Raw genomic sequence first — 25,620 nt, 5'->3', positions numbered from 1 at the left:
AATATCAGCCTGTTACGTGTAAAATTGCCTCAGACTTAGTGGTTAATTTAAATACCTGGTTCACAGATGATCATCTGTAGTTGGGACCTGATCCAGCTGCATTGATCTGGGATCTATCTTAGCAGGTCTGAGCAAGCTGTAGACACAACAGCCGACTTCAGTCCTGCACGTTGAGTTTACTTAAACGCGAAATCTGATATTTGATACTGTTTTTACTAACACTGGGATTTTTGTCTTGAACTTTATTCACTGTAATCTAAATATAGTAAAACCTCTCTAATTTGTACTGTCATGAGGGAAAGAGAATGCCACGTAATTAAACATAAGCTGAAATTATGAAATTTTAAGGTACGGTTTTATGAGGTTATTAGGTTCAGTAGCAGAACAAAACGGGAAGGAGTGAGGCCTGCCTGGGCAGATCGCTGTAAATCCTGTCACTGGTGTGGTTCTGCAGCTGCTGTGCGGGATCCCACTGGTGCACGAGTTCGTGCTTACGGCCGCTCTCGAAGCAGCATATCCAGTTTGCTCTCCCTAAGAAGCCAGGCTTTGCTACAGATAGGTTTCGTTCTGTTTGGTTCTTCGGTGAGCCGTTTTCACAAAAAGTACAAAGATACAGCCTCTTCTCCAAACTGATGGATAAATGCAGAGAGGCTGGAAGATTTTTCTGTTAGATACTGATGGAAGCCTTTTTGAAAAAGTACTATGAACAGAACTCAAAATTGGGAAATTGAGGTTTAATAGGATTTTGCGATTTGTAACGGATGAAGGTTGATTCTTCCTGAAGTATTTGGAGCTCTACTAGATACATATATACCAAGGAGTATTTCAGCCTTTGGACATTAGTGATCTCAGAGCGCAGTTGGTTCCAAAGCCTTCAGGGCCTTTCATGTTCTGGTCTTCAGAACAAAGCAGCGCTAAGTATCAGCTTTTCTTCAGAACATTGGCTTAATTGCAACATTAGCTATGTTCACATGCTCTCGGGGAACTCCCTGCCTGTAATTTCAGATCGCATATACCTGGAGGCATTTTATACTTCCTAAAGTTAACATGCTAGATCTTGTTTTTTGGATTTTCTTCAGTGCGGGGCTTTGGCTGGAGAAATAGAACTGCTCAAATTCATCGGGAACGGAAATTCTTTAGATGGCTGCAGCTCACAGTCCCTGTGAGCTGGAAAGAAGAGATTAGATGCAGTCTGCACACATGCTAATCTTTATAAATGTGGTAGGTGTGCCCGGGTCACTGGTTGCCTCCAAGCAGTGCCAGGAAATAGGTTCTTCTACGTGAGACCAACAAAAGTCTTTTGTTGATTCTTACTCAGGATAAAGGTTTTGGTCATTTTCATGAAATAATACAGAGGTCACTTCAACTAACTATTACTCCATTCTTGGAGGATTTGACCAAGTCACACTGTACATTGCTAAAATGACTTAATATTTTAAAATACCACTGGACTTTTGCTTTTAGCTGTACACTAAAATTTTCACTACCCGTTCCTGCGCTCCGTGATTGTAAACATAGAAACACGAGGAACCTTTAGAGTAATCAGGTGTTAGCTGTTGCAAACCTTCAAATTCCTGGATCTCCAGGGGTTTTTGTTTCATTCTTACTTTGCTTTACAATTAATTGGGCCATTGATTATCTTAGGAAGGTCACGAAAAACCGGGGAGTGATTTGAAGAATTCTGAACCAAAATAAGCTGTTGTGCCACAATACTGTCAACTGTTTCATAGACTAGGTAGCAAATACATGACCTTCCACATAATGTTCACACTATTTGTTTGTGAACAATTTAATTTCCAATCGCTGTGGATTCAAGGAAATTACTTGTGTTCTTCAGAGTGTATAATTACCTGCTACCTATTTCCCTTTTACTGTTAGGGTTTGCGTTTGGCTCCTACCTGACAAGATGCAGTTAGCTAGCATGTATTGTTACCCATCCCTGGCGGAGCCAGTCAGTAGAGGTGGTAGCACCAAGGAGGTGCACGGGTCCAGAACTTGGGAACCACGATCAGACAACCGTGCCCTGCCAGCCCTGTTTGGCTTGGGCTGCGGGTAAGCCAAACCATAAACCGCTTTTTCCTTTGTAAAGTTTGACAAGACCCTTAATAAAACCTGTAATTAACACAAAATGCGTTACGTGCCCTTATTGGGTGGCCGTGTTTGGGTTCTATCCTGGCTCCGCACCTTTGATTTTCACAACTGAACCGGGAGGTCATAGACACTTCCCTAAGTTTCGGGGTGTGGGATCCGTAGATAATTGTTCATGGTTTCACACGTCAATTTTCCAGTCTTAGCACATTTCTCACGCCCTTCACCCGGTCACGAGTCAGCCTTCGGATGAGTGCGGAAGGATAAGTGTTCGGTCTTGGAACCCAGGTCCCGGCAGTCCTGAAAGGAGGACCAGAGGAAGAATCCCACCGGCCTTGGAGCGGGCGCCCTCCACAAGTGGCGTGGAGGCAGCTCCTAGCAACGCGCAGGGCCGCAAACAGGCCTGGCCTCGACTAACGGCCGCGACGGGCACTCTGGGAAATGTAGTTTATCTCGGCGTCCCCTGCTCCTCTGGCTCCGGACCGAGGACTACAACTCCCAGGATGCCTCGAGACTCACTTTTCTGCCGAAGGCCGCGCAACTGAGAGATTGGCGTTCGCGGGGCTCCCGGCGAGAGACCAGGGCGAGCCGGGCTCGAGTGGGGTCCTGACCAGTGGCTATGGCTGGGACAGGTCCCAGCGGCTGCGCCTCTGCGGGGAACGGCGCGTAACCCGGGGGATTTCAGGGGCTGGGAGGAGAGTAGGTGGCGCTCGGGTTGAGCTGGGGTGGGCGCGTGGAGGGGGTGAAGCAGGGAGGGGCGCGGAGTCTCCCGACCGTGGAGCGGGCCCTTGCTAAGGGGCGGGCTCGGGATTTTAAAATGCCAGACACGGACGGAGTTGGCTGAGCGGAGGCGATGACGCGATGGTACTGTGTGGCCCTTTGGCCTTTGCAAACTTCTCGGAGATTCCCGCGGTCTGGGAGGCTGGGACAGGATCCCTGGGAGATGGAAGAAACTCCTGGATGTGATCTATGAGACAAAACGTGCTTGGACTTGTAGGTCGTGAAAACTGCCATCACAAAGAAAGAGCAACACAAACATTCAGAGTGGCCCCTGTACCTAATCCTAGACGAACTTTGCATTCTATTAACAGGACCGGCAACACCAGAGATGACCCCCTCTGACTCCTTTCTTCCAAGGCATGGGAAGGTCTGTCTTGGTAATTAATGGTCAGGATGGGGAAGGAGAGAGTGACAGTCTGAGTAAAACACTTCTCTATTAATGGGCTAAGTCGGATTTACAGTCAGCCTGAAGGGGAAAATTTCTGCCATTGGTGAACATAGTGTTAAGGAGCAAGCAGCCTCACATCCACTCTTTGTGCCGAATGCTGCCGAGAAGGTAGTCGTGGGTGTTGGCGGGGAATGCCTGTTGGCCACAGTGAGTGGCACCCACCTTCCTCCTGAGATGGGTACCTACCATCTCCTGCGTCCTCTTTCAGGGTGAGGCATGAGGACCACCCCACTTTATGTGAGTAATCTCAGCTCATTAAGTCATCCAGAGCACTTTGCTTCTCATCTAAGTTGCTCTCCGGGTAAAGAATTTTTAATTTATCGAGCTAGGTTTTGACCTCTCCGATGAGTAAAGAGACAGAAGCCTTGATGGGCCTTGGGCCCAAGCCCTGTTAAAACTACATTGTTTTTAAGCGACCACTTGCATTTTCTTCATTAGGGAGGATGAGCCTGATGTGGGCAGAATTCAAATGAGCTGGACAGCACTGTGAACAAGCTGCAAGCAGCTCCCAGAGTCTTGAGATGGTAGGCAGAATGCAGACGCAACCCTACTTTCACCCCCAAGATCTTGACTGCATGGGGGACTTTCGGGGCTGGCTGACAAGGACCAGGATATGGTCCCAAGAGGAGAATGATGGCAAGTAGAATTGATATCTGATTTACACAATGAGCAAGACTTCTGAGCCTCTGCATGGTCAGCTGGAAGCATTTCTAAGTGTCTCTTGCTGGTGTTGAGAAGTCAGGGACACAGAATAAGGGAAACCCTTCCCAGTTATGTTACATCCTGCCCGGGAGGGTTTGCACGTGGCATCTGGAAATCAGGGAAAAGGGAGACTTCTGCCCACCGGATGGCACCCACGGTGGCATCTGTTGCTGGTTCGTGGGGGCTGTTTCCATGCTCCGAATGAGTCTATTGTCTGAAACTCTAGGAAAGTATAAAGAGCTTCTGTCTCTAAATGCAATTGGTGCTCCTTTTCCTCTGGTGACTTGGCAAAAGCAATTTATTCTGTATTCTCAGTTTCAGCCATGTTCACTGTTTGATTTAGGGTTTTTTTTTCCCCCCATTTTAGGCACCAAAAACCAAAAAGGGATTGAAAGGTGAGTCGAGGGGTGCCTGGGTGGCTCAGTCAGTTAAGCGTCCGACTCTTGATTTCAGCTCAGGTCATGATCCCACAGTTCTGAGTTCGAGCCCCATTTTGGGCTCTGTGCTGACACTGTGGAAGCTGCTTGGGATTCTCTCTCTCTCTCTCTCTCTCTCTCTCCCTCCCTCCCTCTCTCCCTCCCTCCCTCCCTCCCTCCCTCTCCCTCTCCCTCTCTCCCTCCCCGTCTCTCTCCCTCTCCCTCTCCCTCTCTCTCCCTCTCCCTCTCTCTCCCTCTCCCTCTCCCTCCCTCTCCCTCTCCCTCTCCCTCTCCCTCTCCCTCTCCCTCTCCCTGTCTCTCTGCCTCTCTCCTGCATGTGCTCTCTCTCTCTCTAAATAAATAAACTTAAAAAAGAAGAAAAAAAAGAGAAGAAAATCCTTGTTATAAAAAAAAAAAAAGAAAGAAAGGTGAGTGGAGAAATGGAACATCAACCTTAAGCCAAAAATAATTCCCCAACCTTTCATCCACAAACAACTTAGACGTGCCTGTAACTTGCTGATTTTGCCATAATTACACAGGTGGCTCTGGTCTGCCTAGGGAACTCCCTGTGCTGCCTGTCGGCCCTCAGAGTAATCCAGAAATAAACAAGGGATGGGGCTTGGGAAAAGCTTCTTGTTGGGCTCTGTATCCAGAAGTATACGGCTGGGATTAAGGGTGGTAAAGGCACTTAAGCTGGATTCGAGAACTAATTCAGTGCTTGTACTTTGGGTTTCTCCCACGTGCCCCCTTTGGAAAGTGGCCGAGGAGGTGTGCCTCCAGACCAGTTCTGGGGGGAGGAGGAGGTCTCAGGTGGAAGGATACAAGGAAGCTGTTGGTGTGAAAGAAGCTTGTGTGTGCCTAGAAATCTTGGACACCTTTTCCAAGGAAGCTCGCCGGGCTTTATTCAGGGTCTGGAAGACTGGCTCGTCGGCCAGTGTGTCCCCTAGGATGTAGGTTCTCCTGAAAATCTTCAGCATCGTCCTTTGAGAAAGTGATTTTTGATTTCTACCCTGGGGTCTTTCAAGAAGGCATTGTGGTCTGTTGCCAGAGAATCAGGAAACATCTCGTGGCCACCGAAGAGAGAGCTGGGCCCAGGCCCCAGCATCTGAGCACTCTGGTGTTGAGGAGTCTGGAACTGGGATAAGGTCTCAAGATGTGAAACTTGTGAGGACATTCTTGTTTCCTCCTGAAGTCTCGCTGCCTCCTTTTCTGTTCTAGGCTCCATTGATGATGTCCTCGGTGACCTCTTGGGGGATGAGAGTAAGTGCCCCTTTCCCAGAATCCCCTGCTTTAGGCTTATCCTTTTTTTTTTTTTTTAACTGAAATCTAATTCACATAAAATTCACTCCCTTTAAGTACACATTTCACTGGCTTTTAGTGTGTTCACAAAGTTATACAACCATCACCACAGTCTAATTGCAGAACATTTTCATCACCCCGTCAAGAAACCCCATGCCCGTCAGCAGTCACTCCTTACTCTCCCTTCCCTCAACCCCACTTATTCACTTTCCTTCCCTACGGGCTCGCCTGTTGGAGACATGTGGTATCAAATGGAATCACATCGCCCATGGCTTTTGCGTGTGGCTTCGTTCACCCACCGTGGTGTTCACGAGGTTCGCCTGCGCCGTTCCTGTCTCCGTTCCTTCCTGTGGCTGGACGGTATTTCCGTGTGTGGACGGACCGTGTTTTGCTGATCCGCTCCTGAGGTGCTGGACATTCGGATGGTTTCCACGTTTCGGCGTGGCTCTGATGAATAACGCTCTTAGGGACATTCATGTACACGTTTTTGAGTGGCCATATGTTTTCAGTTCTTTCGGGTGTCTACTGGGGAATGGAATCACTTGCATGGTAACTCGATGTTTAACTTTTGAGGAGCCACCAAAGCATTTTCCGTCTTACGTTCCCGCCAGCAGGATACGAAGGTTCCAGTTTCTCCATATCTTCACACGGGACTTGTTATTTTGTCTCTTTGGTTATCCCCATCCTAGCGCATGTGCAGTGGTGTCTCATTGGGGGTTTGATGTCCATTTCCCTGATGACTAATGATCCCGAATCTGTTTTTTATGAGTTGATTGGCCATTTGCACTTCTTTGGAGAAAGGTCTAATCAGCTCCTTTTTGAAATTGGGTTGTCTGTTGACTGTTGAGTTGTAGGAGTTTCTTATATATTCTGGATACGAGGTCCTTATCCTGTGTGTCCGCATCTGCCCTGAGGAGCAGGGCTTCAGGGTCCTGGAATGCTCACCGGGGACAGCAAGGCTGAGGCTCCCCGCACCCAGCCCAGAAGAACCCATGGATCCCAAGCCCTGTGTTCGGCCAAGAGCTTTGGGTGGCAGAGTGCATCGCTCTTTCTGCCTTTCCCTGCAGTGTGGTGGGGTTGGGCTCTTCATCTGGCACCAGTTGGCTTTCAGGGTTGACCTTCCTGCAAGAAGGTTTTTCTGGGGAGCTTGGTGGGGAACTCTCAGTCCTTTTCATCTGGACTCCAGTTCCCTAGCCAAATGGCACCTCTTCTGGTGTGTGTGTGTGTGTGTGTGTGTGTGTGTGTTTTTCCAGTGACACTACCCGAGGAGCCTGTGAAACTAGCTTCCCGAGCCCGAGATGCCATGGCCATAACCCAGGCGCTCCCTTCTTCAAGGGCTAGAACAAAGTAAGTGCAGGACTGGCTTGGGTGGCTGTGGCCCCTTCCGTCCAAATGCTCTTGCCTCCTCACCCCATTTTCCACTTCCTCTCTGCCCTACTCCTGCTGTCACTGATTTCTTCCCTTTTCCCTGTTCCCGGTCCGTGAACGAGCCTGAAGGGTAGAAAGAGAACTGACCAGGGGTCAGAAGTCCCGGCTACTAGTCCTGCATATACGACTTACTGTGTGGTCTTGGGTGATTGTTGAACCTCTCTGAGCCTCAATTTTCTTTTCCCCAGAATAAAAGAATTGGCTTTCAGGTTGCTTATTCTTCTAAAGTGCTCCTGACCATTGAGCAATGGGAGGGAGTTGTAGTTCTCCACCCTCCACCTTCATCTTGGCCAAGCAATTCTGTTTTTCTCTTTTATCTGTTGCTTTGAACAGTTTGGTTATTTATTTTTCCAATCTTGTGGCTGTTTCTTTTGAAGTACAGCTGACACACAGTGTTAAAATACTTTCAAATGTACCGCATAGCGGTCGGACAAGTCTGTAGTTATCCTGTGCTCACCACGAGTGTTTACCGGATTGTCTTTAAAGGGGCTCTCCTGCTTTAGAAAAAGTGAAAAGCTCTGCCTTAGGTGGCCTGTGAAATTCCTTTGAGCAGCTCTGTCCTGTTCTCCCGGAGAAGTCTTACGGGTTCACTGGTTACTCTCTAAGCTACCTTCCTTTCTTGGAATCAGTTAGTGCCCTGGGGTTGCAGGTGGGTCCCAATTCCACATCTTTGCAGGTTCCTCCTGGAAGACTGTGCCTTCAGCACCACAGCAGGCCTGACAGGACCTGATGCTGAGGTGAGCCTGGCCCACCCTACCCCCACCCTCTCTGCTTATCCCTAAAAGCAGCGAAATGGGTGGTGGCTGGGAGGTTTCTCACAGAAGGGTTTAGTAGTTTCTGCAAAGCTGGTGTGTTTTTTAAAATGATACCCAAAGGCCGCCAAGTGGACCCCATTGTGGACCCAACATGCTTTTCCTTCCTACCAGTGAGATGCACTGGAGAGCAGAGCTTGTGTTGCCCTTCGTAACTGGGCCTCCTGTCACAAGCTCCCCAGCCGTCCAATCACACAACTGGAAAGTAGTATAATTTTTTTAAGTTTATTTATTTTGAGAGAGATTGAGAGAGAGTGTGCGAGCAGGACAGGGGCAGAGAGAGAGAGAGAGAGAGACAGGGAGAGAATCCCAAGCAGTCTCCACGTTCATCACGGAGCCAGACACGGGGCTCAATCCCACAAACCACGAGATCGTGACCTGAGCAGAAATCAAGAGTTGAACGCTTAACCTACTGAGCCAACCAGGTGCCCCTGGGAAGTGGCATAATTTGAGCCCATTAATGAAAGCGTTCTTTCCATTTCATTCCATCGGAAAGGGTTCTTTCCAATGGAAAGGGTTCATTCCATTTGGGAGGGACAGAAAGCGGCAGCACTTTCTGGGCCTCCACACCTGGGGAGGTTTGGCTTCCGACTACCCTAAGTCCCAGGTGAAGGCAGGACCTCCTATCTGTGCCGCACTGGCCGAGCTCTGCCCTCACAGAAGCAAGGCAGCAAGGAGCTAGACCCCTGAGCTTTGGTGGTCCTCGACTAACACATCCTTACTGTCCTGCACACTTAGATTTCAGACATCTCGGACGCAGACCCGCAGGCTCTCCTCCAGACCATGAAGGTAAGGCACCCGCTTGCACAGCTCTGGGACCCGGGGCAGGGCCCAGGTGTTCCATGCCAAGCCTTCCTTCTCCCTCGTGGTTCTCCCGCTGCAATTCGTGTTTCTGAGCCCTTTCTAGTCAAGAATGGAGCTCATCTATGAGCTGCTGCCCTTCCTGTCCCTCTGGATAGAAGTCTGTTTTCCTGGTTTATAGAGATTCACTACCCAGAGACACCGTCATGCGATAGGCCCCTAGTGCAGTGGGGCTGGCTTCCTCCCAGAGACTCCGGGCTGCGTCCCTGTACCAACACCACCATTGAGGGGAGAGGAGGAGAGACTCCTCTAATGCTACTTCTTAACTGTTGTCTGTATTTCTTTCCACATCCCCTGCCAAATCCCCTTCAGTCTGGCTGTGCTCTCGTTGGATCAAGCCCCAAGCTAAGCTTGGCAATGGAATTTTAAGACATAAATTCTGTACAGTTTATAAGATAATCTTCCAAGGTGCAGGTGGCCTGGCTGGGGTCTGAAACCTTAGGTCACCTCTGCTCCCCCCTGCCCTTCCGTCGAGCAGCAGTCTCTTGCCCCTCTGGTTAACCCACGTCCCCGGCCGAGCGCTTGCTTTCAGCCTTGGGGGGGCGGGAGGGGCCGAAGAATCAGAGTCTGCTCCCTTCTTGACTCCATAGTGAGCCTCTTCAACCTCATCTTGAAATCTCTCTTCCCCGAGGCCAGCTGGCTGGCACCCTTGGCGGCCACCCCCAAGTCCTCTGCCTCTGCTGCCGGCGGTGACTCTTTGAGTCTCACGCCAGAACCACAAGCTGGGCCCCTGTCCCCCAGCTTGCTCTGCTTACCTTTGGTTCAGTTTTCTCTCCCAGCTCGCTTCGTTCCTGCGTAGTTTTCTCGTTCCCCTTTGTCCCTCACGCTTCTGCCCCCGGGCTGCCAAGCATCCTCCCAGATCGAAGTCCTCGTCCCCTTAAGAGGATCAGCATTTGGCGAGTCTGTACCAGGGGCCGTGGTGGCCAGGAGACGCTTGGCTGGGTGCCTAGTGGCTTGTGTCATCACCAGAGAACCTTCACTGACCCGGAACAGCATCTTCATCACGCTCTGCCTCTTCTGACCCAGGCGGGCTAAGGACTCCTTGACTGTTGCCCCCGGGCCCCTTTTCACAGCCCAGGACAGTCTCTTTGAGTCCTCAACCCCAGGACCATGCAGTTTTGTTCCCACCGTAAATAGAGCTTCACCGCTTACTGAGCCTGTGGGAGAAGCACCAGCAAACAGGTTTTAGTGCCCCTGGCCGAAATGGTGGTAGGGGTACCATCCGAGACCAGGGAGCTTATCAGAGACCGAGCCAGTGGAGACTTTGTGCTTCGGCCTGGCCTCTGGCCTTGTTCTCTACCCCTGTTGGGGTCAGTGCCCCAAACCAAGTCCCCGTGTGTCCCCTGTGCAATATGGAGGCAGTGTCACCACCAGGCTATGCAGAGCACGGGGACGTTTAGCGGCCACTAGCCAAGCACCCGTGGGGATTCCTCCCTCCCTCCCACTTTTCCAGGATCTGGACGACATGGATGCCGATCTCTTGGGTCTGAAGAAGTCCAATCTGGCCTCCAGCAAAAGAGCTGCAAAGGGCTCTGGGAAAGAAGAGTTGCCTAGTCATCCTAAATCTGCCGGCCTATTAACAGCCAGTGAGAAAGGCGAGTGGGAGAGAGCGCCTGGTGTCTGGACATTCTGGGGACTCGGCAGATACTCGGAAGGGAGCTGTCGCTGCTGTGGGTTTTCTCTGCGGGGGGTGGAGAGGCCATTTGAGTGTTTGTGGTGGGGGAGGGGACAGCTTCCTCCTGCCTCCTGTGGTTCCAGTGCCTCTAAGTGCAACATGGCAGCTCCTGGAAAAACCACCTGAGTTAATTTGGGGAATTTGGTGGTAGCCCGTGTACCTCCCAAGTCTGTGACTCTATTTGGAGTGATGACATGTGACGGAGGGGCGGGAGGTGTTCTTGGACCACGTTTCCCTGGCAGAAGCCTGTGGGAGAACAGTCTCCACGGCCATGAGCCCCCAGCACGCCCAGAGAGAAGTGCACACCACCTCAGGGTCCCTGTCACGGTGTGGCAGGACCTTGGCTGGGAGAGGCCCAGGCCCGTGACCTTGCCTTCTGTTTGCTTCTTGCAGGGGACACCATTCCTGCCAAGAAGTCCCCTCCCTCTCCCGGCAACTTTGGGCATCAGTACAGGAAGTTTTCCTTCGAAGGTACCACAGGCCCCGTGGTCACGCTTCTGGGTCACTTTGGTTTTAAGAGTGGAGGCACCTGGGTAATGCCTACTTGCTTGCCCAAGGTCAGGTTGCCACGCGTATCAGAGGAGGAGCAGACAGCCGGTGCCACTGGTTCAACTCCTCAGGAATTCAGGGAGGGACCGATTGTGTTGTAGTGGCTGGGAGATTGGAGTAACTTATTTGCAAGGACTTTGAAGCCAGACATCAAACTGAAGGTTTTATAAAGTATAAGAATTCCCTTTCCTTTTCCAAACGCACAAACATTGTATTTACTTCACTTCTGATGCTTGGGGGACATTTCCAGAAGGCTGTACAGACAGCAGAGTTGGGGGGCGCACGGGCAGGCCGGGGCCCGCCATGCTGGACTGCAGGCCGGGCCCACTCTCCAGCTCCCTGTCTCCTTGCTGAGCCCGGTCTGTGTCCTCTGGGGTGCTGAGCGGCCTGTTCATGTGTGGGAATAGCTAGAAATCTAGCAGGGCTTGTTCTCTGAACGGAGCGTGCAATCTGACTTGTGCTTGCCCTTCTGGCCGTGAGACTTGGAAGACCCATTGGCGGGACTTCTCTCCGATGATGAGGAAGGAACCACCAAGAAGCCACCCAGGACAGAGAGTAAACTGGCTTCCGAAAAGGGCACAGCCCCAGTCAGAGATCAAGGTAGGGAGGGTGGGCTTGTGACACGTCCTGGGGCAGATGCAGTGGGCAGCAGGCTGGCTGGAGTCTGCAGTACAGAGCCAGAACTCTGCCAGGCCGGGACCATAGGCCTCAGATGCTGGGCCAAGGGATTATCGGTCTCTCCGAACAGGGAGGTGGGATGCGTGACGCTGGGCGGGGGGGGGGGGGTGGGGGGGTGGGCAGTCAGGTCCTATGGGCAGACCGGACATGTGCAACGCCTGCTGTCACAGCCAGAGGTCCGGGTTACAGAGAAACACCCCCCTCGACCCATTCAGACAGTACGGTTGAGGGCATGGTGGGCCGTGGGCCTTGCGCCCCGTGTTCTGTGTTCTAGGTCCTTCTATTCCTCTAACTCCTGGGGACACCCCGGTCCGAAAGAAAGAAGAAGTGCTATTTGATGAGGAGGATGACATCATGGCCACCCTGGGCTTTGCAGACAGCCCCACAGCAGAAAGGAGGCAGATGGGAGACCAGTAAGGGTCCTTATAAGTAGAGAAACGCTGGCCACACTTCAGGTCCTGGGAAAAGCTAGAGAGTGGGTCCAGTGACGCCCCCCACCCCCAGGAGCCCCTCATGTTCACGTGCTCCTGCGTGTGTCCCGTCCTGCAGGGAAGGGCCCCGTCCTGCTCGCTCCAGACTGGATGAGCTGCTGGGTCGGGGGACTGCCACCAAACTCCTGGCTCGCCCGGGCCCTGGGGAACACAGGGAATTCAAGCTGGACAAGAAGTTCCAGAGGCCACAGGGTGAGGAGGCTCGTGGGGTAGGGGAGGCGAGGTGGGGGACCCCTAGACCACATTTCTACCACAGCCCATAATAACAAATAAGCTTTACAGGGCGCCTGGGTGGCTCAGTCGGTTAAGCGACCGACTTTGGCTCAAGTCATGATCTCACAGTTTGTAAGTTCAAGCCCCGCATCCAGCTCTCTGCTGTCAGTGTGGAGCCTGCTTCAAATCCTCTGTCCCCCTCTCTGTGTCCCTTCCCTGCTTGTGCACATGCACTTTTCTTTGTCTCTCTCTCTCAAAAATGAATAAACATTAAAAAAAAAAGGTTTTTTTTAGAAGCTTTACATCACACACACATTATTATGACTAAGACAAAAGTGTCCCGAAATAACAACTACCGTGTTCAGCATTCTGTTATTTTTTATCTGGGCACTACTTGATTTATAAACACATTGGTTGTGACTCATTAAATCGGCTCTGGCTGATGGATAGCAGCTCACAGTTTGAAAATCATCATCCAGACCACGGTTTCTCAAAGCGTTGGCCCATGGGCCGTGTGTTGAGAATCATTCTCATAACACACGCGGCTCACCAGGCCTCATCCAAAGGCTGTCTGGGGCAGGACCCCGCCTCCGTCACTACTCCCAGATGATGCCCTGTGTGCCAGACCCTGAGACGCTGGGCTCACACCCAGCACTGCACCCCTGCTTTTCCCCAGAGCGGCCTCCTCTTTACTCACTTGCCTGACACGTCAAGCTGCCGGTTCAGTTTTTTTTTTTGTTTAACATTTATTTAATTTTGAAACGGATAGAGCATGAGCAGGAGAGGGGCAGAGGGAGAGGGAGACACAGAACTTGAAGCAGGCTCCAGGCTCTGAGCTGACAGCGTGGAGCCCAACGCAGGACTCGAACTCACGGACCATGAGATATCATGACCTGAGCCCAAGTGGGACACTCAACCAACTGAGCCACCCACGCGCCCCTGCCAGTTCAGTTTTTGTTGTTTTTTTCTTAAACAGTGTTCCGCAGCCACAAAAGAATCTGACTCCCTTGCTCTAGATCACAAGCCTCTTCATTTTCAGACAAAGAAGATCCCTGGGGTGATGAGGACTTCACCTTTGGGGCCTATCAGCCCACTGTGGGCTCCTGCGAGGGCCGGCAGTCCCACCGGCAGTCGGTCAGGTAAGCAGGGCCTGCTGGGAGCTTGGTTTTGGGGGCAGGTGCCCACTGGGAAGGAGGAAGTGCCCCAGTTTGGGAACCACGGCATACAAGACAGAGGGGTGGCACCCTGTGGGTGCTGAAGGAGAAGAGAGGGTTGCCCCGTCCCATCCACACAGGCCCATTTCCTTCTAGCCTCCTTGGAAGGAAAAGCAAGAGGGGACCCCAACTCCGCCTGGAGCCCTTAAGGCCACAAACAGCTAATGTCAGCAGATCTCCCCGAGGAATGTCCAATCCCTGGGGTAGCGAGACCGAGAACCTTCGGTGGCTTCTCACACCCTGCTCCCCAGGAACTGCTCTGGGGCCTGCCGCAATGCCTGGCAGCAGGCTTGTCCCAGTGTGCCATAAAACATTAAGTTAGTGGATAGGTTTCTGAATTTGGAGTTTTCCTCCCCATATAGATGTTAAACTTTATGCTTTGAAATGATTTCAAACTGACGGAAAAGTTGTAAGACCGGTACAAAGCACTGCCTCCGATCCCTCGCCCAGACTCAGCAGATGTTGGCCTTATGCCATGTTGGCCTTTTCAGCCTCTTTGTATCTAAATAACCCGCCACACACACTGACATTTTTCTCAGTCCCCGGGTATTCTTAGACCTTGCAACCCGCTGCCACTGGCCAGTGACACTTCCAGGCAGTGGCCAAATAAATGAACAGGTAATAAAATGTTAATGGAAAACCTAAAACCACTTGACCCGACTGCATTTTCTCTGGACGAGTGTGCCCGCGGCTGTGATTCGGTCCTGTTTGCTGTAAATGAAACTGTCCCCCGTTCACGTGGTGGAATTGAGGACGTGTGTTTGATGGTGTTCTAGTAATGGCACTCAGCTGCCCGCTGCCCTGCCACCCGAGCTGGCGTGGGCACTGTGCTCACGGGGTGTCGGGCTGGCTGCACAGAGCCCCGGGCAACCTCTCGCTCACAGTCACCCCCAAGCAGCGGAGGGAAAGGCTGGTCAGGGGGCTCGCAGGATGGACGGCTTGCCCTGCCTTAGACCTCCTCCTCTCTGTCTTGAAGTAGGTTCTCAGCAGAAGGTGGCGCAGACCCCAGGGGAGAACCAGCCTCCAAAAGGAGCACGCCAGTGGCCGCCAGCCCCACCCACCCCAGGAAGGGAGGAGCTGACTGGCTGGGCCTGAAGGACGAGGACCTGTTCCCTCCCTCCCCCACCAGAGAGGCTCAGAGGGGAGGGGAGGCGCTCTCCACTCCTTCCGCGCCCCCTCCCAGGAGCCAGCACTCTGCCCCAGCTGGACTGCCCACCTCCTCTCCCGGGGCCCAGCCAGCTCCAGAGGGTGCAGGTTTCCCTGCCAGAGCCGGCCAGCCTTCACAGCTGGGAGCATCTAAGGAGAAAGAGGAAGAGGACTGGCTGAGCTATGCCTTGTGCCGGAAGAAGTCCCGAGGTCTGGCCCGAGAGGAGCACACCGAGGCCTCCAGAGACCAGAACTTGGTGGGGGCAGCGGGCAGTCCCCCTTCCAGCAGGTGCAGGCTTGGGCTGCTGCCTAGCGGAGGGAGGGCCGGGTGGTGGGGGGGCGGGGGGGGGGGGTCCAACCTTGCCCATGTCGGCGCCTCGGTCACGAGTGCCAGCCCACATCTCCTCTTAGCTGTGCCTCTCTACTTCCCTGGGTGCGGCAGAGAGAGCGTCCGGCTCCCCGCTCTTGCCCAGGTGCAGACATGAGGGGACCAGGAGGTCGTTGACGCACCCTGACTGCCATGTGGACAAGGGCTGACTTGATCAGGCAGGGAAAGAGGGTGCCCTGATGTGACGAAAGCACAGCCATCCTGGTGCCTCTGAGTAAGGGCCCTGCTCACAAAAAAACCCAGTGTCTAAACTTATTGGCGCCTCTGCTGCCCCGAGCTAAAATACATGACGTGCGCTGGTGCTTTTGGGGAGTGTGAGAGAAGACAGTGGCTAAGGGGCAACTCCTGAGGAAACCCACTGAGTGGAGATCTGTGGGGGCAGGATAGCAACCGACCTCCGAGGGCAGGAGGGTAAAAGGGACCAGCAAGACCAGGATCATGCAGAGGAAGTAGCAAGATGCTGTGTGGCCAGAGCAAGGAAGAGGTGAAGTGGGCAGTTGCGTGACAGGCCAGGAGCATAACCCAACCCTGGGGTTGGTGTGAACGAGGAGGGTGGCTTTGACCTCCATCTGAAACCAAGAGGAAAGCTTTCCCCTGACCCTGAGAGCCAAAGTGGATGGGAACCACAGACAAGAGAAGAGAAGAGCCCAAAGGGAGCTGAACCTGGCAGGAGAGTGAGCAGAGCCCCAGTCTAACTCAGCAGACCTACATGGGCCAGAAAAAGGTCTTGAGCTTGAACTCGAACTTAACTCTGGTGTCTGTAACACCTCGGTTGTCACTACTGGCACTGTCAACACATGGTCAGTGCCACTCACTGTGCCCTAGCAGGCACTGGGGCCAAGAAGGGGTACTGGAGGGGCGGGGCGCCTGGGTGGCTCAGTCGGTTAAGCGTCCAACTTCAGCTCAGGTCACGATCTCATGGTTCGTGGGTTCGAGCCCCTCATCGGGGTCCATGCTGACAGCTTGGAGCCTGCTTCAGATTCTGTGTCTCCCTCTCTGTCTGCTCCTCCCCCCCCTTGTGCTTTGTCTCAAAAAATAAGTAAACATAACAAAAACAAATTGAAGAAAGAAAAAAGGGTTACTAGAAGGCTAGGGGCGCTCAGACTGGGGCTCAGGGAATGGCTAACCGCTTCATGCTCAGGCCGTGTCCCCGCCCAGCCACGTCCAGTCTAACCTGAACCTTCTGCCACCTTTGCTTTAACATTTGCTTCCTCAGCCAGCCTGTTGCCAGCACTCAAGGGGTCAAGCAAGCGCCTGCTGGAGGGTCCTCAGGAACAGCGGCACACAAGCCACCGGCAGGACCCACCACCTCAGGGTGTGTCTGCGGGGGGCTGAGGGTGGGGGAGAGGCTGGGTCGGGCCTGCACGGGCCCCTTTCTTCAGAGATGATGGGCAGCCGTGCTGGGCTGTTGGTCAGCTTGGCATATGGCATTTAATACCTTATATCAGGCCCGCTGACTAAGGGGACTCAAAGCCAGGTCCCCATCTCCTCTGCCCAACCAAGACTGACTCTTAGTAAACTGCCAGCCACCAGGCCTTTCCAGTCAACTCTCTGCACCTGATGTTCTCCTTTACTGCCCACGCCAACCCTCTTCGTACCTCTCTGCGTCCTACACAGCAGGCTGTTCATCTTGCCACCACTGACCCCCCCCCCAAAATCTCTTGTGTCCTCAGGTCCCCCGTGACTTGGAACCAGGCTGCCTTGGCCCTCCGTGTCGGTGACCCCCAGAGGGGAACAGCCCGTGGAGATCTCTCCAGCACCGGTTTGTTTTCTCCTCTGTGTGGTGCTTTACCTCTGGAAGCGGAAGAGGCACTTGGTGCTTCTTTCGGGGCCCGGGAGACAAGTAGGGCTGGACTCCCAAATGCACACGCGAGACCTCCGGTCTCTCTGGGCCTCCTGCTCATTTCTCCACTGTTGATTTTCAGAGCCTGCAGCCTGCTTCCCCAGCTCCCAGGAGACCACAGGGCCTTCTGTGCCTGTCCAGGTAGGGAGAGCAGACAAACAGGAATCGGCCTCAGGCCCACGGGGCAGGGGCCACAGCAGCCTGTCAGGAGTCATGTGTCAGGACATTGGATGGCTCACCAGCACCCCCTCCCCCCCACCCCCACCTCCAGCACTTTCCTCAGCTTCTAGCCTTGCTGTTCTCAGACAGAGTTGGGCACTATTTTCCAGCTCAGGGAGGGAATTAGAGATGGCACCCAGGCAGGGGCAGCTGGGAATACTCCGGTCAGAAAGCAGGGCGGCAGGCATCCTGTCGTTCCGTCTCGAAAGCTGCCTCCATACCTGCCATCGTCCTGCTGCCGCGCCACCTGTTTCCCAGCCACCTCTGAGCCCAGCTGTGAGGAGGCCACAGAGACATTTCCCCAGTAACCCAGAAGCACCTTTGGAGAGGGTGGGTAGTGGGCCACCCACAGGAAGCAGGGTAGCAGCCAACATTCGGACTTCGGGCCCACGGAAGGTGCCAGGACCGGGAGCTTTTGTCACAGCTGAGATGCTGCCGGGGCTCTCCCGGCTGTCTAGGGATCTGGAACATCTGCTGGGAGGATGTTGTTCGGAGGGAGGGGGGAGACCCGTTCTAACCAGACCCAGTGGGGAGGTGCAGTGACTACATGACTCCAAGGCCTCGCCCTTGGCCTTTTGGTGCCATGTCTTTGTCCCCGTCTGCAGCCACAGATCAGGCACAGGGGCCAGGAGGCCTAGCAAGCTGAGAGCCAGAGGTAGCTGGGCTCAGCTGAGTCCCTGTCCTCTGCCTAACCCCGGAAACGTCTCCCGCCCTCTCCTACAGTCCCTGTTGCCAGAGTCCCTGGCACGGAGCCTGGTACCAGGCACAGAATACCAGAAGCAGCTCCTGGCCACACAGGTGCAGCTGCAGAGTGGCACTGCCGAGCTCCAGGCTGACCTTCTGCAGAGTCAGGCCCGGCTGGCAGAGCTGGAGGCCCAGGTGAAGGGCAGAGGGGCCACGGGCTGGGGGGTGGATGGCGAAGCTGGGGCGGAAGGGTGTCCCTCTGAGGGCTGGAAGGCTCCCCCCGGTGTCCCAGAGAGCCTACCGCCCTCCCTCCCGCCATCTCCAGGTGCGGAAGCTGGAGCTGGAGCGGACCCAGCACCAACTGCTGTTGGAGAGCTTGCAGCAGCGACACCAGGCAGACCTGGAGCTCCTCGAGAGTGCTCACAGGTACCCATGCTCCTCCCACCTGGGCGTCCCGAGGCTCGAGGCCTGCCTGCGCTGATGTACTCAGAGAGGTCTTTGGGCATCTGCCCTCGCCCTCTAAGCCCCACAGCTGCATGCTTTGTTGGCAGGAGCCATGTAAAGATGCTAGAAACATCGTACCAGCAACGGGAAGAGCGGCTGCGGAGGGAGTACGAGGAGCTGTCGGCCCGGTATCTGTCGCAGTGCCAGGAAGCCGAGCAGGCCCGTGCCGAGCTCACGGCCCAGCACCAGCGGCGTTTGGCGGCCGCCGCACAAGAGAAGGACCAGGAGATGGAGCGGCTCCGGGAGCTGCAGCGGTGAGGGGCAGTGGTGAAGGAGAGACCTGGGGCGGGCAGGCAGGCAGGCGGGGAGAGAGCCGGCTTCCAGGACGGCCGGAGGAAGTGGAGACCCCTGGCAGAGGCATAGCAGCTCAGGCTTGACCCTTTCTTTTCCATATGAGAACCAAGGCCACGCACAGTGAGCCATCGCCCCTTCTCAGGGGAGGGCCCACCACCCCTACAGCAATGGGGCAGGTGCCCCTGCAGGCCTGTGGGGTCCCTGACTGTTTAGGTAAGTCCTGGCAGCAGCAAGAACCTGAGGCCCTAACTCAGCACAGGTCAAGCCCCTCACCTGCCAGAGCTCTCGAGTCTAGAAGGGGTTTGCAGCGTTGTGCCTGCCGTGTCCATCCCGCTGATGAGATGTCCGATCTCGATGAGAGCAAACTAAGAAGGGGTCCATTAGGGGAACCAGTCAATGCAGGCAGAGCAGGCCTTCTAACACATCTCCGATTGGCCAGACAAGAAGAGGCTGTGCACGCACCTGTCTTTTTTTCTGTGGAAAGTGTCCTTTGCTGAATAACAGAAGGAATCTCCCCGTTAGAGTGGATGTGGCATTGAGGTCCCAGGACAGATAAGGATGAGGAGCCAGGGAAGCAGAGGCAGCGCCTGGAGGAGCGGAGGAGGAGGAGAGCCCAGGAGCACTGATGGCCGAGCCCCCTCACTCGCAGAGCTGCCCCGTGCTCACTGCGCCGCCCCCACGGTCCCCTCAGGGCCTCCATCCTGGAGATGCGCAAGGACCACGAGGAGCAGCTGCAGCGGCTGAAGCTGCTGAAGGACCGGGAGATTGACGCCGTCACCAGCGCCACCTCCCACACGCGGTACGTGCGCCGTCCGGGCCCGGCCCAGCCGAGGGGCAGTGCTGGGGCTCCGCGCCGGGCTGACCCGGTGCTCCCCCAGGTCCCTGAATGGCGTCATTGAGCAGATGGAGAAGTTCTCCAGCAGCCTGCACGAGCTGTCCTCCCGCGTGGAAGCCTCGCACCTCAGCACGGCCCAGGAGCGGGAGCTGGGGCTCCGGCAGCGTGACGAGCAGCTCCGAGGTACCGGGTGGGCCGCGGGGCCCCCCTCCCGCCCCCCCCCCATCTCGCCGGGCGGCGGGCGGGCGCTAAGCCCCCTGCGGTCCCCCAGTGCTGCAGGAGAGACTGGGCCGGCAGCAGCGGGACATGGAGGAAGAGCGGAGCCGGCTCCAGGAGGTCATGGGGAAGACGGAGGCGCGCCTGACGGAGCAGAGCCGGCTGCTAGAGCAGGTGGGCCGCCCTCCCGCCGGCAGGGCCTGCGTCCCCAGCTGACCCCGGCTGCTAGAGCAGGTGGGCCGCCCTCCCGCCGGCAGGGCCTGCGTCCCCAGCTGACCCCAGGGTGTCAGCAGCGCCTCCCTGCCTGCCCACTTCGCCTGGGTCTGTCACGGTTGTCTGGCGACTGAAGCCTGTGCCTCCTGAGCCATAACAGATGCGTTTTCAAACTCCTGCATATCTCGTACCAGCTTGTAACATGAGAACGTTACGCTGAAAAATTAAAGTCCAGTTAGCAGGGGCACCTGGGTGGCAGTCGGTTGAGCATCCGATTTCGGTTCGGGTCATGATCCCACGTTGGGAGTTGGAGAGTTCGAGCCCCACATGGGCTCACTGCTGTCAGTCTGTCGGCACAGAGCCCACTTCACATCCTCTGTCCCTCTCTCTCTGCCCCTCCCCCACTTGTGCCCTCCCAAAAAATAAATATTAAAAAAAAAAAAGTCCAGTTAGCAATATAGGAGAAAATGTCAATTCCCCACTAGTCAGAGATGGCCCCTGAGGATGTCCTGGGCATCCTGTAGACTCATCAACGTGTAGACATAGGTGCTCTTGTAGCGTGAACCATATGTATTCAGTTCTCCATTTGGTGACTTGATTAAGCCCCTGCCTCGGGCCAGGCACAGTCAAGCTTCTGAGCTCGCGCTTGTGTGGCCCCCGGTGCCCCGGCGAATGCCGTGTCACACCCGCCCTGGCACACTCGCCCGCACGGTGGACAGGAGACGGGCAGGCAGCATGAGTAGCTGGCATTTCAGGGAGCAGGGATGTGGCTGTTCTCGGGCCCTGTGGAGCGGCCCGCTGCTTCTCAGTGGCAGTTCCTGAGCCACCAGGCCTTGGTACAGTTCATCCGAGCGGCCGGGCCCTGGGAGCCCCGCTCAGCCCCCCTCCTTCTGTACCTCTCCAGAAACGAGGTGTTTGTGGCATAGTGTGAGAGGGGCAGGTGCGTTTGCACTGCTGCCGGGGGCGCAGTCGGGCCAGACGTGGGGGCAGGTGGAGGGTCAAGGGGGCCTCAGACCTCACCCGCCCCCAGGAGCGATGGCGGGTGAATGCCGAGCAGTGCAAAGCTGAGTCCACGCGGCGCGCTCTAGAGGAGCAGAGGAAGGTCATGGGCCAGCAGATCGCCATGGAGCGGGAGGAGCTGGAGAAGGCCAAGGTGAGTGTAGCCACGCCACGCTCCGCTGTGATCCCTGCCGTAAGCCCGCGGACCCTCACCCCGTGCCCTTGCCCCCTCATCCCAGAGCGCCTTGCTGGAGGAGCAGAAGTCCGTCATGCACAGGTGTGGGGAGGAGCGGCGGCGCCTAGCGGCCGAGTGGGCCGACTTCTTCGCGCAGCAGAAGCTGAGTAAGGAGCGGGCCGAGCGTGAGGCCGAGAGGGCGCTGCAGGTGGACACCCAGCGGGAGGGCACCCTCATCAGCCTGGCCAAGGTAGGGCCCGGGGCCTCTGGGACGGCGGGGAGCTCGGCAGCCCTGCCCTTTCCTTCCCCCGGCCTCCCTGCTCCTCCGTCAGGATGTATTCACTAAGCAAAGAGCCTAGAGTGTCGGGATTAAAACAATGATCATATGATAAAAACTGCCTTTGACGGTCCTAGGTGCTTTATACACATATCCTTATTCAATCCTCACTGCGTTCCCGAGAGTTAGATACTCTAAATTTTTTTTTTTTTAAGGTTAATTTATTTTAGAGAGAGAGACAGAATGTGAACAGGGAAGGGGCAGAAAGAGAGAGGGACACATAGAATCCGAAGCAGGCCCCAAGCGATCTGCATGGAGCCTGACACGGGGCTCAAACTCACGAACTGTGAGATCATGACCTGAGCCAAAGTCGGACACTTGACCGACTAAGCCAGCCAGGCACCCCATGACTTAAATATTCTAGAATTGAGGAAGCTGGGGTCCAGAGAAATTGGGCCCCCGGTGAGGAGCGGCCCCGAGGCTTGACCCCAAGCCTCTCGGACCCCTTGCCCCACCACCTCCTCCAGAATCGGGGTGGATCAGAGCCGAGGAAACAATGCAGGGCGGGCCAGGGCCGTTGGTTCTGGAGAGGAGAAGGCAGCGAAGGCTTTGCTGTGTCCAGGAGCAAGCCGAGCTGAAGATCAGAGCCAGTGAGCTCCGAGCCAAGGAGGAACAGCTGGCAGCTGAGAGGGAGGCCCTGGAGCGGGAGCGGCAGGAGCTGCGGCTGGAGAAGGAGAGGGTCAGCGCCGCTGCCCTGCGCACCAGGCTCCGCGCCGAGGAGGTGGAGAGCATGAGCCAGGTGCTGAGCTGCTCAGCTCCGGGGGCACAGCCGGGACACCACCCCCCCCCCTCGCCCCCGCCCGGCACGGCTGACCCTGCCTGTCTCCCCGCAGGTAGCCTCGGAGAAGTTTGAGGAGGGGCAGCGGGCGCTGCGTGAGGCCCGGCAGGTGCAGCAGGGGCAGCAGGCGCGGCTGCAGCTGGTGCAGCGGCAGCAGGAGCGGCTGAGGCAGCAGGAGCAGCACGTGCACGAGGCAAGGCTCCTCCCCGCTCCGGCGGCCCCCACGACCCCCTCTGGTCACCCACCCTCACAGCCACGTCCTTCTCTCTGGGGTCGGGGACAGGAGCACCTGAGTCTAGCCCAGCAGAGGCTGCGGCTGGACCGCATCCGCCAGGACCTGCCCTCCGGCCCCGCGGCGCTGTTCCCTGGGACCCAGTGCCCGGCAGCATCCTGCCTGAGCGGTGAGTAGCTCCCAAAGGGCGAGGACGGAAGTGGGCTGGGCTGGGCCGGGTCGGGCTGCTGGGGGTCGGGCCCGGCTGCCAGGATCAGCCTCCCTCCGCTGGGGTTAGGGGGCCCGTGGGAGTCCGCTCACTAGTCCCTTGTTACACAAGTAACGCACGTCCGTTAGAGAAAACAAAGTAAGACGTAAGAGAGAGGAACGCTGTTTTATAAAACATCCCTCTCTAGAGAAAACCACTGTTAACATTTGGGGTGTAGTGTTCTACACTGTGCATGTTTTTAAAAAAATTTGACATCGTATGTTTTGTGCCTTGAGTTTTTCCACTCAGAAATATACATACAGAACGTGTTTTCCTATCAGTAATTAAACATTTAACCATAATTCCTCTTTTTAATATTTATGTATTTATTACAAAAGAGAGAGAAGCAGAGAGGGAGATGGAGAGAATCCCAAGCCAGCTCCGCACTGTCAGCGTAGAGCCCAACTCAGGACTCGATTTCACGAACCGTGAGATCATGACCTGAGTCGAAATCAAGAGTCGGATGCATAACCGACTGAGCCACCCAGGCGCCCCCGATCATAATTCTTACTCGGCATAATTGTCCATTATGCTCCATGTTTTTTAGTGAGCTGGTTTTTGTCACTAAGATAAACACTCAGCGGAGATGTTTGTACATACATCTCTGCACCTCTGCCTTATTTCCCTCGAGTAAATTCCTAGAATTGGACTTGCCAGGTAAGATCCCATGAGCATTCTCAAAGGCTCTGGAGAGTTGGTGGAAGTGCCCAGAAGGTTGTCCGGGTTGCAGCCTCCCACGGTGGTGAGAAGGCCCCCAGGAAACCAGCCGCGGCTGTTCTGTTCTCCCACCTGTGCTGCACCCCTGACTTCCTCCTTCACCTTTTCAGCCACTGTGGCTCCTGCCCCCACCCCCCTCGGGTGCAGCCGGCCACCTGCCGGCCTGGGCCCCTCGCACCTCCACGCCAGGCTCATGCTGCTGAAACATACAGCTGAGCAGGTGAGTCTCCTGAGCCGCCCACCGGCTCTGGGCCCAGGGCTCCTGGTGGGAGGCAGGAAGGAGCACGCCCTGGCCCCCGGGGGGTGCGGAGCCCCCACTCCACCCCAGAATAATAGTGCAGATTGCCTAGTGAGCATTTCTGAGACCCGTACTCCAGGCCTGGTTCTGTGGGACGTAACTGGCATCCATCATCTCTGTTGAACCTCACAGTAACCTTGCGACCGTAAAGATCGCAGCTATCACTTACGGAGCACTTCCTGCAAGCCAGGCTCCGTGGGAAAGCTGTATGGGCAGTTTGAGCCTCTGCCCTCCCCCAGCCCTACGGGCAGGTAATGTTATTATCTCCGGTCTATAAACAGGCTTAGAGAGGTGAAGCCATGTGCTGACGAGGGGCCTCGCCAGACTAAGACCTGGTCTGTCTCATTCACGTCCATGTCCCTGCATCCCCGAGCCAGGGAGTGTGTGGGGAGAGGGCCCCTGAGTGAGGGCTGGCTCCACCTTGCTCTCGGTCCTGCAAGCCAGTGTCCCTGTTCTCAGAAGTGGGTACAGGAGGGAGCCAGAGGGGGACCGCTCAGCCAGCTCTGCCTTTCAGGACCGTGACTTCCTGGAGAATGAACAGTTCTTCCTGGAGACCCTGAAGAAAGCCTCCTACAATATGACATCCCATTCAGCCTGAAGGCTCCGCTGTCTCCTCAGCAAGGCCTCCAACCCCGGAAGTCTCCCCCACCGCCCCACCGGCTGCCAGCTCTGAGGAGTGGGGTGCCCGGGGCCTGATTACAGCTCTTCCCGGGAACAGGGTGCAAGTGCGTTCTCTCTGAGCCCTCCAGCCAATGCCTGGAGCCTCTGGGGCTTGAGGGGCAACGGCCTCTGGGAGGTGTGGGGCTGACAACAGCCCTACGACACCACACCGCCAGCCACTGGTTCTCCACCCCCGACCTGCAGCTCGGATCCGAGGCTCTGACTGGGCCTGTGGACCTCTCCCTTCCTCAGCAGGCAGGATACTTTCACCTGGGTGTCTTCTCGAATGACTCCACGAGCAGCCTCCTGCCCCCTCCGAGAGGTCAGCGGAGCCTGCACGGGCTCTCCTCCCAAACTGGGACACGGGGTCAGAGCGCACGTTCTGAAGGGCCTTCTACCCTCCTGGCAAGGAGGCGGGCGGTATTGTGGGGACAGGGAGGGTGTCGCCCACCCAGGTCTTGCCTCTCAGTATGACGGGCTCTCAGCCTCAGCCTTATTCTCAGCTGCCTGGGGAGCTGACCAGCCTTGCGCAGACACTAGCCTGTCGGCTTCTTCTGATAGGGCTTCCCAGAGGCAGGACCCAGGTGACGGTGGGGTGGGGTGGGGTGTGGGGAGGGAACAGTAGAGAGGCTTCTCTGTCCTGTTCACCTGCTATGAAGTCACAGCAGATGGGAAAGAAGAAAGGGAGCGAGGGCCCCTGCCCTGGGAGGGTAGAGAGCACTGGGGAGCTGTGCAGGCCCGGACCGGACCCAAGCTGCCCCCCGGGGAGGGCGCCTTGGCACATTTCCCTGCAGGGGCCTCAGGAGAGGGGCGGAGGCTTGGTAGTTGTCCCAGCAAACCTGAGGATGGAGGGACTCCACTGACGTGACCACAGTTATCCTGAAGCGGCTTCCATCGGCCAGTGACTGGTTACCTTCCATTAGAGGACAAAGGGCAGAGGAGGACGAGGCGGAGCGGGTCCGAGCAGGCACGTACGAGCTTTCAGAAGGATCTTCTTCGTGTACCAACAATTTACAGCCTTCATCTTGGACCCATTAAATTGCTATATTCTTAATGACAGCATTGTTACGATGTGCCGTGACTCCTGAGTCGGTGATTTAGAGGTGTTGGCTCTGTAGCACTGTTACTTGCTGGAAGGCTGGCTGGCACTGGGACCTTCTGGCCTGGGTTCACACATCAGA

General features: G+C 55.6%; 1 protein-coding gene across 11 annotated transcripts; it reads left to right on the top strand.

Annotated features, from left to right (window-relative positions):
• The first annotated feature begins 2,464 nt into the window (after nucleotides 1–2,464).
• FBF1 (Fas binding factor 1) lies at nucleotides 2,465–25,498 on the top strand. 11 transcript variants are annotated; one of them, XR_013552200.2, is made up of 31 exons: nucleotides 2,465–2,750; nucleotides 3,180–3,235; nucleotides 3,755–3,840; nucleotides 4,386–4,413; nucleotides 5,653–5,694; nucleotides 6,987–7,080; nucleotides 7,838–7,898; nucleotides 8,712–8,762; nucleotides 10,288–10,429; nucleotides 10,903–10,980; nucleotides 11,539–11,658; nucleotides 12,011–12,149; nucleotides 12,286–12,419; nucleotides 13,480–13,579; nucleotides 14,631–15,089; nucleotides 16,405–16,503; nucleotides 16,862–16,950; nucleotides 17,114–17,172; nucleotides 17,974–18,129; nucleotides 18,260–18,360; nucleotides 18,486–18,692; nucleotides 19,424–19,531; nucleotides 19,611–19,750; nucleotides 19,839–19,957; nucleotides 21,027–21,149; nucleotides 21,235–21,420; nucleotides 22,070–22,246; nucleotides 22,341–22,686; nucleotides 23,592–23,701; nucleotides 23,912–24,030; nucleotides 24,294–25,498. XR_013552200.2 is itself a non-coding variant. In XM_078438134.2 (31 exons), the coding sequence occupies exons 3-31, from the start codon at nucleotides 3,838–3,840 to the stop codon at nucleotides 24,375–24,377; spliced, it is 3,465 nt and encodes a 1,154-aa protein (XP_078294260.1). In that variant the 5' UTR covers nucleotides 2,467–2,750; nucleotides 3,180–3,235; nucleotides 3,755–3,837; the 3' UTR covers nucleotides 24,378–25,498. The 11 variants fall into 11 exon arrangements, 8 of the variants coding, with proteins under 8 accessions (XP_078294254.1, XP_078294256.1, XP_078294255.1 ...); XR_013552198.2 differs by lacking the exon at nucleotides 23,912–24,030 and having other exon boundaries at nucleotides 2,466–2,750; nucleotides 24,294–24,504; nucleotides 24,644–25,498; XR_013552199.2 differs by lacking the exon at nucleotides 23,912–24,030 and having other exon boundaries at nucleotides 2,466–2,750; nucleotides 24,294–24,761; nucleotides 25,363–25,498.
• Nucleotides 25,499–25,620: the final 122 nt, after the last annotated feature.

Source organism: Panthera onca, chromosome E1 (assembly GCF_046562875.1).
Source record: "Panthera onca isolate mPanOnc1 chromosome E1, mPanOnc1 haplotype 2, whole genome shotgun sequence".
In the NCBI taxonomy this organism is placed as follows: Eukaryota; Metazoa; Chordata; class Mammalia; order Carnivora; family Felidae; genus Panthera; species Panthera onca.
The sequence above is the reverse complement of the archived record's forward strand: the minus strand, read 5'-3'. Positions and strand labels throughout refer to the sequence as shown.